Source organism: Pagrus major, chromosome 20, assembly GCF_040436345.1.
Source record: "Pagrus major chromosome 20, Pma_NU_1.0".
In the NCBI taxonomy this organism is placed as follows: domain Eukaryota; kingdom Metazoa; phylum Chordata; class Actinopteri; order Spariformes; family Sparidae; genus Pagrus; species Pagrus major.
The window spans coordinates 11151393-11169828 of NC_133234.1; the positions used below are offsets into that span (position 1 = coordinate 11151393).

Here is an 18436-nt window from a genome sequence, read left to right on the forward strand (position 1 = left end):
TTTAGCTCCTGATGTGTCCAGCAGAGGGCAGTCCTGTCACAGGTTTCCTCGTGGCTGTTCTTTATCCTCATCTTTCTGTCCATTTATCAACCAGCTTGGTAAAGATTTCCCTCATCTCCATAAAGTCTGTGCTGGATTAAATAAAACCTTCACATAAACCAAGAATTGTGTCGCAGACAATCTTCAGGTGGAAAAAAACACTGTCTGTTGCTTGTCCTCCAGCCCTGAAAGAACCAAAGGAGGCCTTCATGACCCCTGTAACACACACACACACACAAGGACTCTGCTGGCGATGCAGCTGTGGTCGAAGAGTGGACAGACATCATTTCTTATTGGCTATCCTCCTCTTCCTGGTGGCCAGCATGTCGTAGAAAGGATCCCTGCTGATGCTTGCTCTGTGGAGAGAGGACAGGAAGGGACGGATCAGTGATCGAATGTTTCCAGCAGTTCGTGTCGATGCCGCATACAGTACACTGTCTAGACTATTCTATTGTCTGCAGGACTGATAATTACTATGTACTAACTTGACCTTAATCTGTCTTGTCTCCGTCAGTCGGTGCATCTTCCCCAAAATATGTCATGTCTGCACTGCATTCTGAGGGATGTAGAGATAAGCTTTGATTCCGAATGATCAACGCCGAAACCTGACATTTACAGTGAAACCTCTTCTTCAATCTTGCAGTGCTATAAATAGCTCGACACCTCAGTATTTATGTTATCCACAGAGGAAAGAACACACACAACAAAATGCATCTGGTAACGCAACGAAAATGTTGTCAACCAGTCGATTTAAAGCTGTCTCAGAGGAGAAAGCTGTCAAACAACGTGTGTAAATAGCATGACAGGTTAGTAACATTCAGAGTTCAAATGCAACAATGTGCTATTATTGATAGTTATTACTACCAAATGTGAAACCGGAGGACAAGGACAACGTTTGGAACTTTGATCAAAGCAAATCATCCACATCTGTTTTCAACAGCAAACCAGCAATTTACGCTGCGTTTATCCTTTAATGCTGTGGACTGTTAGCTGACTTAAACCTGCAATTACTGATTTTTCTTTTTTTTTTCGGCCACTGGGGGGGTACAGGAAATAAGCTTTTAAGTTAAGATGTTAGCAAACAATTGCCTATTCACACACCCAGCAGACATGAAGCAACATAATCAGTCATTTAGAGTCATGTTTTTGGCTATTTAATGAATTTGAACCCATTATTCAGTCTCCTTTAGCTCTATTTTGGTCTCCACCAACTCCAGAGGGAAAAATCTGGCTCTCTGGCCGATAAATACTTCAATATGTTCACCAGCTAATTGCTACATTTCTAAACCATTTTGTGTCAGATAAGTTAGTGTCCAGTGGGTTTGTTAGAGATTTTTTGCTTTGCAAAAAACAACATGACGAGAGCAGTTGGAGTGAACCAAAAGCTTAAAACTGTGTGCTGTAAAATCATAACAAAGACGCTAAAACGCTCCTGCAGAGAGAACTGCACAGTCTGGTGAAGATTATTTATTATTTGTTACTGCACAGTCCTATGATACATTCTTGTTATAACATTAAAGCCATTGTCTCCCTCGCTCCCTATAGGAAAACCAAAGCTTCATAGCCTTAACTGTTGTCATGGAAACACTGGTGGAAGATGTATTCAGGCCATTTACATCAGTAAAAGTACTAAAACCACGCTGAGAAAATACTGCGTTTAAAACTGTCCTGAAGTAAAAGTATTTAAATATTACCATTGTTGCTGCATTAATGTGTATGTTGTTTTTTCATGCTTTATATGTCCAAGATATACTTTAAAGGTGCAATATGTAAGAATTCTAGCTAAAAACATTATGACATCTCTGTAGTGTGACAGGTATCTACTGAGGTTAGCATGCTAACCAGCTAGCCCCATCCTGTCCCGGTCCAAAGCTCCTGTGCTAGACACCAACACCCCGCCCCTGTGCTCCAAGCTCCCAGTTTGGATCGCTAGCTGCACGACTAACTGAGCTAACTACCTAACAGTAGCTACAGGTAGCAATTATTCTCGTGATATGCTGCCCCCTATTTGTTTGAGTATGAATTTGACAGGACGTCAGTTCTTACATATTGCACCTTTAACTGCTTTATACTGTTGCTCAGTAATTTAATCTACAGCAAGCATCATATTCTAATAGATCATCATACAGTATGTGTGTGGCGCTGCTGCCCTGTGAGAACCGTGCAAAAAGTCAACAGTAGTTGTTTATTTAGCTTAAGAAGTAGGAGAATTTTCTCAACCCATAAAGGCAGAAATGCAGATTTTGCAGATAAATGGTTTTTACTGGACAGGAAGTGTATGAAAAATAGAAATCTGAAAGTAACTAAAGCTGTCAGACACCTGCAGTGGAGTATGATGTACACTATTTGCTTCTGAGATGTATTAAAATTTCATAAAATGAAAAAAACTCAAGAAACTTAGTTACATTCCTTTACTGCTGACACACACTGAGGATGGGAATAACGCTGACTAACCCGCTGCTTTCCCAGCAGCAGAACCACCAACATACTAAGAACACCAGTCTCATATGTGTGTGTGTGTGTGCGCGCGCAGAGCAGGTTCCAGCCTGGCAGATGAGTCAGGTGGGACAGTGTGGGCACTCTGCGTGTCTGTGTGTTTGTTTGTATGTGTGTGTGAATCTGCTGACCACAGGACAGTCTGCCGCCCCAGCAGCTGAGTCAAATGAGAGTGTGTTTGAGTCCTGCTGAGTCCAACCTGTGATCTTTATTATTCAACAGCGACAGGAAGACGATGTGCAACTGGACTAAAACACCAACAGACTCCTGCTTCACACTTGTGCTTTTACACTAAAAGCACTTCGAGGTCGGCAACACAAGTGTGAAATGTGTAACGCAGACTGTGTGTCATCTGAAGGTCAATCGACTAAATCTACCAAACCAAGAAGAATGACCAGCTCTCTCCTCTTTCCAATCACTTTAACTGCACATGAAGCAGCCTCACCCGAGCAAGATTTCCAGTAACTTAGCCGAAAAAGCCATCACTTTCATTAATGGATACACATATGTCAATGCTAAATGGTTTTTTAATATCATTAGAGCATGGAAGCATTGTGTAATATGATTTCTGCTGTGATATTGATCATATTTGCTGGTGAAGCTGCAGCTGAGTGGATGATAGCCAGCGAGCTGATCAATTACCCACTGGGTCCAATTTACTGCTGCACCTCCACTCTCCTTCCTGGTTAACAAGGCAGCATTTGGATATGACAGATCAGGTGTAAACGCTGCCAAAACACTTCTAAGAGTAAGTGTGTGCGTGTGTGTGTGTGTGTGTTTGCTTGCTGAGGCCAAATCAAAAGGGAAGTGAGCTTATCCAGCAGGGCAGAAATCACTACTGAGTGTTATCTGTGTGGAAGTGTGAGAAACAGAGTCACGTTTAGTCACCAGCGTTGGTGTGTGTGTGTGTGTGTGTGTGTGTGTGTATTTATGCTGGTCTGCACATTTGCGATTAGGCTCACAGCTCTGTGTGTGAGATTGTGTGCGTGTCGGGGTCTCACACTGTCAAGGTCAGACATGAGAAAGTGTCACATGGGAGCAGCCCGGCCTTGGCTAAGTGCCCTTTCAGTGTAAATGGATCCACACGAACACCACGTCTCTTACTTGATGGATTTGATCCACTCCTCCTTCTCCTCCGGCGTGGGGGCAGATATCCTGTACACTACGTGGTTGCCCTCGACGACTCGCCCGTCAGCCTCCGTCTTGCAGGCCTTGATCACCTGACCTTTGTGGTTGGGGTTGTAGAGCTCGAAGCAGTTCTGAAGGAGACATCAGGAGGAAAATGTAAGATGTTCTGTGTATGAATACAAAAGAGATTAAAGTAGATTTAGAGGAGACAGTGGCTGGAGTTGCTCCTTACAGGTTTCCTGGGCTCGTCCACCTCTCTGATACTGAGGTTCTCCAGAGGAATAATTCCACGAGGCTCCTTATCCTGAAACGCACACATACAAAGACAACACTTAGCATCAACACATCCCTTGTTCAGGTTGTACATGTCTCTTTATCCCAACCTAAGATAAGGGCAAAACAGACTTAAGCAGCAACCGTGTTTAAGTAGTTATTTATAAAACCTTACTTTGACATGGAAATGTTCTTATCTCCAAGCAAAGTCTAGACTTGACAAAAGTGATTCCTACAGGTTATGTTGGGGTATTGCAGTTTGGGACACATGCATCCAAGGACTTGAGAGTTTTATGACAAATATGCAGCGCTACTTAGTTCACTGAAAAATATGCGTCATCTGGCTTCAGTCTCCTCTACCATCTCTGTGATCTCTTCTTCCAACAAGTTTGACTTTCTCTTTTGGTCCATATCTACTCCTGACTAAACATCCATTTGTGCTGGCATTACATGATGGGAAATCACAAGGCAGGTGCCGTCAATGTAAGTTGATTTGAGATTTATGGATCACAGGCGCGTAAGTTACAAATGGGATTCCTACAACCTGCTGAAGCAAGGTTTTTATGCTGAGCATCATCGGAAATGATCTAGACTAAGTTCAAGTATTAACATTTTAATAAATGAGAGGTTGCAGACTGCAACCAACTGAACACCCCTTGTATCTATCCTCTCCAGAGCCAGCTTCTGTTTTGTCCATTCTGGGAACAACATGGCTGACTCCATGGAAGAGGATCCATTCCCCCATTCCCTCTCTAGATATAAAATGCTCATTCTACGGTAACAAAAACACAAGGATTCCTAGTTTCAGATGATTGTACACTAATGAAAATATAATTATGAATATTATATTACATTTCTGTCAATAAATCCCACTAACTCCTCCACACTGAATTCTCATTTGCTATGAAATGTGTTAAAAATGTTGCATATTTAACACATTTAACCTACACTGTTCTGTCCATACTGTGGCGAAAAAGGATGCAAGTATCTGATTATTCAATTTCAAATAACAATTTCATACAAGTTAAAAATAGAAAACAAAGAACTAATGTCACAAAGTTGATGCAGTAACATTTTTATGCCACATGCAGCACCTTTAACTCCCCTGCAGCGATGCTTTGCATTTTAACTACTATTTGAACATATTGAACCTGACAGAATAAGAGTAAAAATTAAGGGGGTGATAAAACTACACTGGGGGTTTTTATACATTCTGGTCACGTAGGGGACAGTACCTGAGGGAGACATAACCCTATACCCTCCAGCGACTGCTATTCTGTCTGCGGGGCCAGATGTGAGGGTGTGTGTGTGTGTGTGTGTGTGTGTGTGTGCGCGTGTGTGTGTGTGTGTTTAGGGGAGACCTTGAGGAACAGCCCCGTGTCCTGCTTGTCATCTTCCTACTAATGAGGGGGCACAGCGGGGGGAGGAAATGCCCTAGGACAGCTGCTCACAGCTGGCTGTGTGTGCGCCTTTTTAAGTATGTGTGTGCACCCGCTGTAGTGTGCAGAGAGATTGTTGCGTGTGTGTTTGTGTGGGGGGGGGGGGGCTTCTCAGAAACGGGGATGCTGGGGTGAAGTGTGGGGTGACAGGCAGCGGGTTGGAGGAGGCACATGGTTTGCGGCTTAGCGGTGCCAGATGTGGGCGGTAGACTTTGCAGATGTTTCCCATGATGCCTCATGTTAATTGCTGGAGTGAGGTTCATTTAGGTCAAAAGGGCTGCATCTGTTAAAGAGGCAGAGCTGGAAGGCAAAGACCTCTGTCTTAACTCTGCGTGTGTGTGTGTGTGTGTGTGTGTGTATGAGACATAGATCAAATGTATTTTTTAATGTTTCTACTTCACATACAATCCTGTCACACAACATTTATCTACACATCAGCCATTTCGCATGGACTAGACTACCACTGTTTCCCCTTGTTTCCAGTCTTTGTGCTAAGCTAACTGTCTCCTAGCTACAGCTTCATATTTAGTGTACAGATTTGAGAGTGGTGTCGATCTTTTCATCTAACTCTCAGGAAAAGAACAACACATGGATCTGTCGTGTGTATGATACAGTCCGTTCTGACACATGTGAGCACACACTAATCTGCAGACTTACTGTTGTGTATTCAAAGTAATAGAGGCAGTTGTCGGTCAGAATGAACCACCGTCTCTTCCACGTCTTCACCCTGCCGCCTGCGGAGAGAAAACCCACAACCTTTGAGTTCAAACTGAAGAGGTGGTGGTGTTTGTGCAAGTAGAGGCTAACCTGCAGAAGACCTCAGCTCCACGTGCCACATCTGGTTCTGATCATCAGCTCTCTGCATTATTAGGCTCAATCAGAGGCGGGATACTCCCTCCAGCACCCCTCTCAGTCTCAAGAGATCGATGCCTGAGGGCTCGATAACTGTTCCCAGACATGCACACATCTAAAACATGTGACGACTAAAGCAGGAGCAAGTACAATTAAACATCTGAATGTAGGAATAATATATGAATATCTCCTTATGAGGGACACAATCTCTCCATCTGCCTCCGTCGTCAGATAAAAGTAGATTACAGTAGATGTATTGGGATTACAGGATTTTCTGTTAATTACACCATCAGTGATGCAATTTAACTATTTACTCAAAAGGAGATAATGTGTCTGATGTCAATGTACAGTCTGCAATATGTGCACCATAAGAACATGTCTGCTGAGTTTACAGGATGAGCACAAAGCAGCCGTTACTGATGTAATCAATACGTAATGTTCACTTGACCCAGATTTTCATTCTATAGTGCAAGCTAGAGTAAAATCCAAGGTCTACATAATAGATGAGCAATGTTTACTACAGATGCAACCGCTGCATTTTACTCAGAAAATGGATTGAACATGTACATGTATAGTAGCAGTATGTGTATAGCTTGTTTGTTCAGTTATGGAAAAGATAAATATTTCATTTTTTGTATTATTACCTCATTAATATTGTAAATATTAAAGTTGTGAGTTTGTTTTTCTTTCTTCTCCAAAACTACACGGCGGCCCGTTAAAAGGTTAATTTTTTGGGTGAATTCGAGTCCTCACATGCAGAATAGCCACAATGCTGCACACCGACAGGTCATTTATCTAATCTAAATATTAATTAGATGCTATGTTTGTCTGTTTACACACTGATCACTGAACATAATTTGAATGTGACCATTTTACTACATAAATGCATGATCAGCAGTGGTGCTGTGTTTGTGCTGGCCCTCTGAAATGTACTATAAAAACATCTGAATAAGTGAATTTGATGACATGCTGTTTACTCTGGATGATGATGATGGATTCAGCCACAGCAGCAGGCTCAGGCCTGGTTAATAGTGTGGTGTAATGAGAGCTTATGGGGCTTCACAGTCTCACAGCAGTGCAGCAATATGTCATATTGAACTACCTGACGGGCCAGCAGACTGCTTCATCCAAGCTAAACCAATCTTCTCTCATTAAGCAGCATCTCCTCTGATGGAGCTAAAATTAGCGTGGAATTCACTAATGGGAAAAATTGGACCTAAAATGATGTGGCAAGTGCAGCTGGTGGGATAGAGAGCAGAAGAGGAAGAGAGAGGGAACTGTAGAGGAAGAGGAGAAGCAGCAGTGTGGGGTACTGAGGCCTGTTGGACAGGAACAGGAGGGAGAAGAATGAAAACAGGCTTTATTTCACTGCATGACCAAGTTAGCAGTGGTAGGTAGGTACGCATTCTCACAGCGCAGACTCAAGCAGCCCATTCACTAAAGCTCGAGCATGACTGCATGTTCTGGCAGATAGCTACACAGGAGCTGTATGATGTGCATGGCAGTCTCTAATCGCCATTTATATCAGAGCAATGTGTATTAGCGTTTCATGAAGAATTTGGTTGACTTGCTAATGTTTTAAAGGTGCAATATGTAAGAATTGGCCAACTGTCGAATTCATAGGCATACTCCAAACAAATAGGAGGTAGCTTATCATTAGAGTAAGCGCTAACTGCTTTCTAACTTTAGCTGCCGTTAGCTGGTAAGCTCAATTAACCGTGCAGTTGGTGGTCGTATTAGCTGACTGTGCCTGGACTGGGAGCTGGTCATATTTAACGTACAGACACGTGAGCGGTATCTATCATCTCATTTAATTCTCAGCTAAAAAAAGCTAATAAGTGTATTTCCCGAAATTTTACACTGTTCCTTTAAACAAGTGCAGTTTAAATCTGTTGTCTTAACCGATATGAACGTTAACTGAAAGGTGAAGGAACCTGTAATCTTCGATATCCACTGCGTTGTAAAAGTGCATGCGCCATAACTACAGTATATACAGTAATGTTCACTTTAATTTTTGCTTTCAAACAGCTTAGATTGATGTGGACTTGTTTAAAACTCGCCTGATCACTAATGACTGTATCTACCACAACATGGGCTTTCCATTTTTATTGCTAAAAGCAGCTTATGGCTCTAACATACCTTACTTTTATGTCTTTATCCTGTAATGATGATAAGCTTTTCCGAAAAGAGGCCAAACAATAAAGGGGATTTAGCAATTTGCACTGTGGTTTGATGAGGTAAGCAGTGTACTTATGCTAAGGCTTCTCGGGATAAAAATTAACGCTCTGCGTGTGCATCGACTGAGACAAGCCCTGTGCACCATCCAGCTTCCTCCAGAGCCACAAGAGAAATGCAGCCAATCCCCATGCAGAATGACAGAGATCACTGACCTCCAACTCGCCTCGCCTTTGAATGAGATAACCCATCACCTCAAGATGCTGATTTGATTTGCCTAATAACAGCTGTTACAATGAGCCAATTAAATGAGGCAGCTAGCATGTCAGGGGCCCAGTGTGCTTAGGAGGTAATGGCAGCCAATGCCAGTATGAGGGCACTCTGTGATGAACCGGGAGGATGGAGGAAGGAGTGTTACCTACCTCCTAATACAGAGATTTAAGGAGGAACAGCCATCACAGTACAGAATGAAAGAACAGAACAAAAGGTGAAAGGGTGAAAGGTTAGAGAGAGGGAGCGAGGGAACAAAAAACACTGAAAGACTTTTGAAAGACACAACAAGCACAAAGATCACCATGCCAGAGAGACAGAGAGAGTGTAATCACAACAAGAACATGCTATAAGAGAGGAGAGGAAGGAGAGACAAGAAGAGGAGAGTTCATGGGATGAAGGACAAGGACAGAAACTTTGCAGTTGCGTCACAGATCTCCGAGCAACCTTAATTAGCTCCATCGTGAAGGTGGACAGTTTTTGGGCGAGGGTAGGGCTGCATGGGTAGAAATGAGCTGACTAAAATGTGTTTGCTATTTAATGTAGAGTAGCGCAAAGTAGCTTTTTCAATAGTTTTTGTGTAATCACCACCAAACTAATGGACACAGGCAAAAACACTATGAGCTATGTGTTAACATGGACATGCTAACATGTTATGCAGCTGGCTAACAGCTCAGGCTGAGTCACCAGCAAGGAGAGGTAATAAAAACAAAAATCTGCAAGATCTGCCTTGGGTCAGACCCAAAAGTAGCACAGCTAAATTAATTTACATATTATCACAAATCAAGTGGTGCTGCAGGGTTTGTTGCTACTTCCACTCTTGTTCACTAGTAAATCCTGTCTCATGACTGACTGAAAACTATGTCACATTTTTTTATGAGGCAATTTATACTCAGGCAGAGCAGAGTGATATCAAATGGATGGTGTGACACCACTGACAGCTTTAATGAGCTCACAAATTCATAAATATATTCCTGTCATAGTACACACCTTGCATCATTTCCTCTTAGTGAAAATGTAGGACTTAATTCTAAGTTAAGTAATGCAATCAGCTATTTTCAGCCATTAATGCCCAAGAGCTGTCGACCTCCAACATGGCTGCTGACAGCCCATCATAAACAAGTTACACACAAACAAACAACACAAAAACTCATCACTAGAGAAATGACAGACACTGCTCCTCAATCTGATGTTGAGGGTCTTCTGACAAAAATCAACATAATCAAAGTTTCTTCTTTTTGTGACTCCTGAATGCACATACCGAGCTTCAGGAGCCAGCCTTCTCTGTCAGGGTTGAAGAACGTGTGCGTCAGATCGTTGCCATCATCCTCTGGGATTTTAAAGGGCTCGTTTTTGATGCTGTCGTAGAGGTTCTGCAGGCAGGGGGAGGAAAACTATTAATCAAAAAGGTAAACAGTGGAGGAAATGCCTCTTTCGTATGGAGTAGGTGTGACAGAACGGTCCCAGAGATCATCCATCACACACACACAAACACACACACACACACTCATTACAGAGAAATACTCACCCTGAGCAGTTCCTCTGGCAGATCTCCTCCTTCGTTGATGCCTCTGTTCATGGAGATAAAGCGCTCCACAGGGGGCTTGTCTCTGACGTTTGGGTTATGTAGGCTGGTGTTCAGCATGATGATAGCAAATGACAGCACGTAGCAGGTATCTGAGAGAGCAGTGAGAAAATCCAATAGGTTACACAAGTTTATGTCCAGTTAGATATACCTGGTATTATACTGTAGGTCATAGTGATAATATTTTGATGTAGACAAATATTTTTACATTGGACAGGAGAGGCAAACTGTTTGTGGCATGTGTGCTGTAACATTTTTTGTTTTTCAGTACATATAACAGGATGTCATCAGCATATGTTGATAATTTGCATTCATTATGACCTTTTGTGTTATAACTTCTTCTAACAAATCTTGCCGTTTGAAATATTCCTATCAGAGGTCGCAGCAGGAAGTGGGCTGTAATTCTTCTAGATTTTTTAAAAATGATATTAAGGCATTTTCTCAATAGATGATAAATACAGACAGAGAAAAGACTGTGGTTCATCTTTCTCTCTCTCTCTCTTAGTAGTGCATCACTTTTAGACTCAGCAAGACAAGTTTTTCAATAATAGTTTGGTTTTTGTGCTGCATTTGATAGATGTGTGTGGTATGAGTGAGAGGAAAAGTAAGTGGGGGAGGCAGGGCTTTAGTCTCTCTACTGTGTTAATGCTCAGACACACACGGGCCACTGGCTGCCTGTAAATGAATCATTCATTCCCCTCTGTCTGATCCTCTCACTGACACACTTTGGTCCTGGCTGTCCTGCGCTGCCTATTGTCTGCCTGCTAACACACATTCTCTATAAAAAATAGAGGAGCTTTACTCACAGTGAGTACGATGGGGCAAGAGGAATGTCAGCGCAATCAAAAAAATGATGAGCAAGATGAAGCGGTGAGAGAAACGGCTTGCTCATTCCCCTGGTGATTAAAGATGCCTGATGGTGTGTACTGACTGCTACACACATGGGTCTAAGCTGCTGTTCTGTCATCCACACGCACAGATTGTGTATGAGACTTTATGGGGCCACTAAAAACCTATTTCATCTAAATGCCTGACAGTGTTACAGACCTGAGAAACGTCACAAGGTCAAAATCCGTTCTTAAACACCTATTACCTGACAGAATCATAAATCATGTCAATCACCGCCTGTAGAACACATATCTTTAAAAAGTCTGAAAAAAACCTTGTGTACGTCTTTACCCCCATTACACAGTCTGAATTTGCTAAATCCATACCTGAGCAGGACGTCCAACAACTGAATTGACAAAACCTGTAGTATTCCCTTAACGGGACTGATTGTATCCTCAACAATCTTGTACACATTAGATTGCTCTATAATGACTTTAATTATTTACAGACTGTTGTAGTTGTAGGCTTTGTTTATAACAAGACCATGTATCACTCAGCCGGGTTGAGTCGTCCTGAATAATGGATGTCCCTTGTTTGTTGCTGGTTGTTTACTCTGAACTCATCTCCTGCAGGGGACTGTGATCTGTAGTCACTGTAATCTGGTTAATCCTCATTGAGCTGTAGTTACAGTAACTCTTTTGGCTTAATGATTGAAGTGCATTAAAAAGCAGGCCATCAGTCAATGCATTTTAGACCCTCAGGCAGTAATTGTGTTGGACTGCTTGTCAGTGCATTGACTTTGTCCAACATATTGGATTTCACACTTTACTAATATGCATATAGACAACTTGACTATTGTTTATCATTGATTACCTTCCGACCAGGGTGACTTATCCCAAGGGGTACTTTCACAGTTTCCATAGGATACATGGAAATACTAGCTCAATTGATTTTTAAAAATGTAAGTTATTATTTGTTAAAAATAAGAAAGAAGACTCTGCATTGAGTCAGCTGTAATATCAACGCTGTGGCAAGTGAGAGTAGCCTTCAAAGCTGGAGGTCTAAACAGTTAGCAGCTAAAAGTAGAAGATAAATGGTTGAAATAGATGGCTAAGATAAGGAAAGATAGGATACGATAAGATAATATAAGATAAGATGAGATGAGATTAACTTTTATTGATCCCCCGTAGAGAAATGCATTTTTTAAATTGAATTATAATTAATCATTTATTAGTTAGTTAAATGGTTAAAACTAATAAAAAGTTAGCTAAAAGTAGGCTCATGGATTAAATGGTTAGCCAAAAGCAAGGAGCACATCTGAAAGGCCAGCCGGTATATAAAGCTGGGAATCACTGGCAGATAGGACAGCAGCCTGCTTTGTGTCTGACCTGTCGACTGGAAGACTCCAGGGTTGCACTGGCAGTACCGCGAGGCAAACGCCTCCATCATACGGTCAATCTTCTGGGCTTCACCAGGCAAACGGAAACTCCACAGGAATTGCCTATAATAGGAGGAGAGGAGGAGTATATTATTTGTGATACCACACAGAGTCCGAGTACACAGGACATAGCTTTTGTCTTCTTTCTGCTCGATATTTGGGTTAATCAGTTTGCTGACCGTAGTGCTTGGACGAGGTTGAGGTCTGCAAACTCATGCAGCTCCACAAAAGCCTGCAGCACCTTGATGTTGAAGTCATCCCTGGTGGAAAGAAAGAAAGAAAGATGAGAAAAATCAGATTTTCAAAGTTATCTGCAAGTCATTCGTTTTTTCAAAGAACAAGATTGTCCAGGAGATACCAAAACACCTCAGAGAAGATTCAAGATAACTGAGCACAATGTGAAGCCAGAAGACAGGGTGGGGAAACCATATTTCCTCCATGAAAGCATTTCTCAACCTGAAATCCTGTTTTCTCAGCATTCCTGTCATGTTTGTTCCCTTATTCATACCGGCCGCTGAGTGTGAAGCCTGGAAGCAATTTAAACAGCTGGCCGATGCTGAGCGTTTCTCCGCCCTGAGGGGGGGAAACGGTGCGTTTGAATGATGGAAAAACAGCTCAAACTGAACCCACACAGGCTCCTTTTTGTCAGAGGTTTGTTTGGCTGTCGGAGGAAAAGTCAACAGCTGCTTTGAGGCTGCGGTCATGGCGTCTCTGATCCTGTTTGTCGTACATCCATGATCCTCATCCTGTATCGTCTTTGTGTTTTGTATTGTTCAAATGAAACCAGGAATTTTTCTGACTTTTTGTGGAAAGACGCAGTGGAAATGTTGAGAAGGAGTACAAGGGAGTGTTGGCTTACATGAAACAAACAAACTTCTATTGCAATAACATTCTTTGATTATTTGGACGATGACTTGGGGGCTTTTCTTCTCCACTGAGGGATTGTGATTGTATTGTGCCCTATACTGGCCTCTGCAGCCAGATAAAATGAATCTTCTGAGGGTTATATATACGGTTATTGCTATAGGTACATTTATTAAACCTGAATGTGGCTTCAAAATAAAATAAAAATAGCATATATATGTCTCAGTGAGTGTACTTTATGTGACACACAAAGCTGAGTTATACAGAAACAATATAAAAGTCTAGTTGTGTAAAGTAAGAATCAATCATCTGCTCAGCCTGCATCAGTCTCCCACTATCTTCCTCTCCCTCTCTGCTCAGCATGTAATGATAGGTTCCTGCTCCTTGCATAAGCTCAATTAGTGATAATTACCGAGTGTAAAGTCTCAGCCTGTGTTTAGTGTGATTTCCACCGGGTAGGTGGCCTCTTTGATGATCCACCATGACTAAAGCCTCATGCCAACAGGAGGAGTCCCCAGAGTCCCCCCTCCCCCAACTGACAGCCTCATTCACAGAGTGTTTCATTGTTTCTGCCACTGTTCATTGATATACTGATGCTCAATCAGCACCTGTGCTCAGATAAAATAATAGACAGTGGTTGATGTGATTTCCTGCATAGAAAGAGTTAAGACAGTAAATGAAGGTCCTATATTTTTGCCAAACAAGGACTTGTTTTTAAGTTGTGTATGCCAGGAAAGAAAATGACGTTTAACTTGGCTCGTGTGGGTTGGTGACCAACACAAAGCACAAAGAAATGGGCTGCAATTGTGTCTTTTTCTCTCACCGCCCTCTTTTACTTTCTCATGTGCTGCTGATCACTCATTGGTGTTGCTGTTTCTATTCCACCCTCCCAAAGATCACCTGCCAGTCACAGAGTCGCAGCTTGACTGCAATCAGATTTTCTGTGGATAACATTCATGTTTTCTTCAGATACAGCAGGTATCAACGGTCATGCTTACCACCCAGACTTTATTCCACGCGTCACATGTAAACACCTATCAACGCTACAAAAACTGAGCCTGCAAAGTGACTCGTAACTACAGTTATCTAAGAAATGTGGTGGAGTGGAAGTATACGAGTAGCAGAAAATGGAAGTATTCAAGTATCTCAGAAATGTACTAACATGTAGTACTTGAGTAAATTATAGGTAGTTTCATTCCATCACTGGTTATTCTAAATTTTGACACTAAGATTTTATTTTTATTGCAAATGTATATCAGTTCAAAGTATCTCTTTTGGTATCAGTATTTGCCCTGGAAATAAACATATCGGTCGATCCCTAAAACGAAGCTGTCTACTGCTGTCAGAAATATAAATTGCATCATTTCATGTTCAATGGAGAGTTTATGATGTCAAAAAGCTAATAATAATTATAATAAAGAGGAATATGGATGAACAATTCATGATTTTTCCCCCAAGTGAGTAACATCAAATCAAAGTGAACGTACAAAGCTGTGGTTTTGTGTCAAATACATTTAAGACACTAAACCTTTGATGTGCTCACTTGCAGCTCCCTTTTCCTGGTTTTGATTCAGTGTAGTTCTTCCCTGTTCGCCTCACACTGTTTGTTTAACTATCTAATATCACCATCAGATACCACCATCATCCATCTCACTAGCTGCAGGACTCCCCTTCTTCTTCATTATCCAGCAGTCTGGACTGAAACGTGAGCAGCTGGATGGCCTTTTTACTACCACTCATAAGCACACATGAGCAGACTATGACAACACACCCACACATACTCCAAGATTCATGGGGGGGGGGTCAATCATGATCTCCCTCTTTAATCAATAAATCCAGCCCATAATTCCCTTCTCTAATCACAAAGGGAGCATGAATCTCATGTATGGAGGACTTTATAGATGCTCTGTCTCACCGCTCGCCTAAGTAGTCTCCGATGACGGTCTTGTTGAGGCCCTCGCCTTTGTAGAGGAACTGGGCGATGTCTTCGGGGGTGTGTTGGAGGAGGTCGTTCTCCAGCAGGAACTGGATCCCCTGGAGAGGAAAAAAGAGGAGAAAACAGGATGGCTGTTCGTCTCAATCGAGGAGGGATGTTGGAAAATGACAGGGTTTCACGGCTGAGCATGGACGGCTCTTCACACCAGACATTGGAGACTGTGGTGGTTTATGTGGTGGTTACCTTCTTCGGATCCATGTTGAATTTCTTCCTGCCCATGGCGATCTGTTTGTTTCTCTGGGATGTTTTACTGCAACACAGACACAGAAATGTAGAGATTGAATTCAGTTTTCTACATTTATTTACCCTAAACAGCCTGTTACGTACCAGAATGTCAAATACGACAATATACTTTATTTATAGTCGCGGCTGTGATATTATTTCCTGCCACATCTGTTCTATCTATTATATGTGGACATGCTCGAGTCTAATCTGGAAAACATGTGCACGCACGTCTCCAGACTTCAAATGTGTGTGTGATTCAGGTGACAGTGATAGATGAGAGGACAAAGCAGACAAAACCCGAGTGACAGACTGCACACACTGTTTATGTATGGAGAACGTGCCTGTTGATTTATACTGGGCACATGTGCTGTGCGTCGACTGTCACTGTTTGTTTAACGCAGCTGCTGGATGGAGATCATACACGGTCTAGCCAGGCTGTAGCATTAAGTGTATTGTATAGCATGGTGCTGTTATAACAGGTGTAATAAGTCAATATTTTATCAATGCAAACAACCAGGTAGATACGGCTGTCCAATACTGCTGAAGTCACATCCTCATCAGCCATGTCGGTGTCATTCAAAACAGGAAACGTCCTTCTAATCCAACTGTGTTTGACGTCTCTGAACATGCAAATCCCAAAATCTAACAAAGATAGAGGCAACGAGGCAACTAAGAGCTGCAATTTTGGTGGTAGTGTTAGTTTTATTTAGAAATGTAGAGGTCATGGGGATTTGTTGTGACTTGAGGAGAAATAAACATTCTACAAATTAATGTCACTCAAAGTTGATCTTTTTTAAAGCTAGTAATACTACAGAACTGGGATGAAGGATGGGTCTCGGCCCAGAACAGACCCCATTGACTTCTGGTGTGGATTTGGATAAACGGATGAATCCAGGATTTTTTTCTTCTCCCTTCCTTTAACATTGAAAGATAGGGTGTTTTTCGACATTTTCGTTAATTTCTCAGGCGATAATGCATGGATCAGACATATTTAGGTGGCTGGTAGCTATGAGTGAGAGGACTGATGGGCCTTGGTGGATTATTATATCTAAGTCTTCTTTTCATTATTTGTACATTACTGCAGAGCTCTGAAAGTTAACATGAAACAAAACACATTTATACCTTTATTCATAACTTTACTTACATCCACATTCTCCATATATCTTGTAAAAAGACCCCAAATATTTTGAAAGAAACGATTGTTTGTCTTCAATAATGTGACTAATCTTTTCCAGAGGTGAAGTTATGGACAGTTCTTTAATACAATTAATACATTTTGGTTTACCGGCCTTCTTCCAGGGGTGTGAGATAACCCACGGTGCAGTATCATACAGAAACTACGTTCTTTTAATGAGTAATTACAATATCACTGAACTAATATATGAAAATATAAAAATAACCTGAATATACATACACACAGCCTGTTACTGCTCTGGCCCTGGTGTCATCAATGAGTGTTGATATACACTCAGTAGCATCTTCATGAGGTTCACCTGTACTCTAATCCAATACAATACAACAGCTCTGCCACAAGTGGCTTGAACATGCTGTATTAGACACATGTGACTTACCTTTCTCCAACACACGTCAGCTGCTCGATCTCCGTCATGACTTCGGCTATCTCAAACTTCAACCTCTGAGAAAAAAGTGTGAGACGTGTCACAGACGGTTAAAACAGGAAATATGATGTACGGCATGAAAAGGACAGCAAATGCATCGCGCAAAATGGAAACTTCATCCCTTTTGTGGAGCAACTGGCTGTGCAAAGATGTACTTTAGTTCAATTTGCATTGATTACAGCATGCAAACAGAGCTATAGTGCAGATAGATAGGCAAAGAGAAAATGATGACCAAGCTTCAGACATTATAACAAGAATAAACTGTATTCAGAAATACTTTTTAATACTTTTTTTCATATTTTCTGCTATCGATACAGTGAATGATATTTATCAGACTACCATCAGATGCTCATTTGCTGAAACACACACCTCAATATCATCGAGCAGCTCTCTCTTCCTGCGTCGGATGTTTGACAGCTCATCCCTCTCCTCCAGGGACAGATCCTCAGGAACTGAAACACATGATGGATAAAACACAGCACACCTTAACTCTTGTTTGTACACAGCTCACATCACCATACCCGTCAGCTCGCTGCAGTTGAGAGAAAAAGAAAGGGAGCCCTAAATCCAATGTAGTCCAATCTTAAGGAGTTCACAACCAGAAATGTAAGATGGAAACAGAGTCATCCTCAACCTCATAAAGTTGAGTGAAAGCACTGCTGCTTCTGGGCTGACTGTTTCACCCTGTTCTGCTGGAGTAACACATATCAAGAGCCTGCACATTCGTCTTAATTAACTAGAGAAAGAGAGAAGGCGAAGGGTTTTAATTATTCCACTTGAAAGTGTTTTGCCCCCTCCCTCCCTCATTCTCCACTTGGCTCAGGGGAAAAATTCTATTAATAAAACCAATCCAGATTACGTTTTCTTTCATTAAAAGTGAATTTGGTAATTTAACACGGCCTATGACCCTGATCCGCAGGCCGAGAAGGTTTCAGAGCTCCGGGCTAAAATGAGCAAAGACGGGGGGGGATGACTCGCTTTCAGTTCTTCACTCTTGTCTTTCTGGAGCAATCTTGTTTTTCAATCTTTTATCCCACTCCCCTCTCTCTCTCTCTGTTCCATTCTCTCCCACGCACACTTCATTTCTCAATTTTCCTCATCTTTCTGCAGCGCAGAGTGCCTGCACGATCTTGCTTCATTAAGCCAGTTTAATAGCCAGAAAACGCAAATCTCTCAACAGGAAAATGGCACATCTAATATCACAGCCGC

At 41.9% G+C, this 18436-nt stretch overlaps 1 protein-coding gene across 2 annotated transcripts; it reads right to left on the bottom strand.

The window, feature by feature from the left end:
* Nucleotides 1–269: 269 nt before the first annotated feature.
* Nucleotides 270–18034, bottom strand: LOC141015627 (cytohesin-3). Of its 2 annotated transcripts, XM_073489764.1 has the most exons (14): nucleotides 18004–18034; nucleotides 17597–17679; nucleotides 17180–17244; nucleotides 15567–15633; nucleotides 15303–15421; nucleotides 12703–12783; nucleotides 12474–12586; nucleotides 10201–10349; nucleotides 9934–10045; nucleotides 8825–8827; nucleotides 6033–6109; nucleotides 3896–3967; nucleotides 3640–3794; nucleotides 270–395 (listed from the first exon to the last, which is right to left on the bottom strand). In XM_073489764.1, exons 1-14 carry the CDS (start codon nucleotides 18032–18034, stop codon nucleotides 323–325), a joined length of 1200 nt encoding a protein of 399 aa, XP_073345865.1. In that variant the 3' UTR covers nucleotides 270–322. The 2 variants fall into 2 exon arrangements, with proteins under 2 accessions (XP_073345865.1, XP_073345864.1); XM_073489763.1 differs by lacking the exon at nucleotides 8825–8827.
* Between the last annotated feature and the right edge of the window lie 402 nt (nucleotides 18035–18436).

Coding starts and splice junctions, on each gene's coding strand:
- LOC141015627 (XM_073489764.1), bottom strand. CDS start 18,034: ATGAGGGAGGGAGGGGGCAAAACACTTTCAA. Junction 17,680..18,003: donor AGGGGGCAAAACACTTTCAA/GTGGAATAATTA, acceptor CATGTGTTTCAG/TTCCTGAGGATCTGTCCCTG. Junction 3,795..3,895: donor TGGACGAGCCCAGGAAACCT/GTAAGGAGCAAC, acceptor TGTCTCCTTCAG/AACTGCTTCGAGCTCTACAA.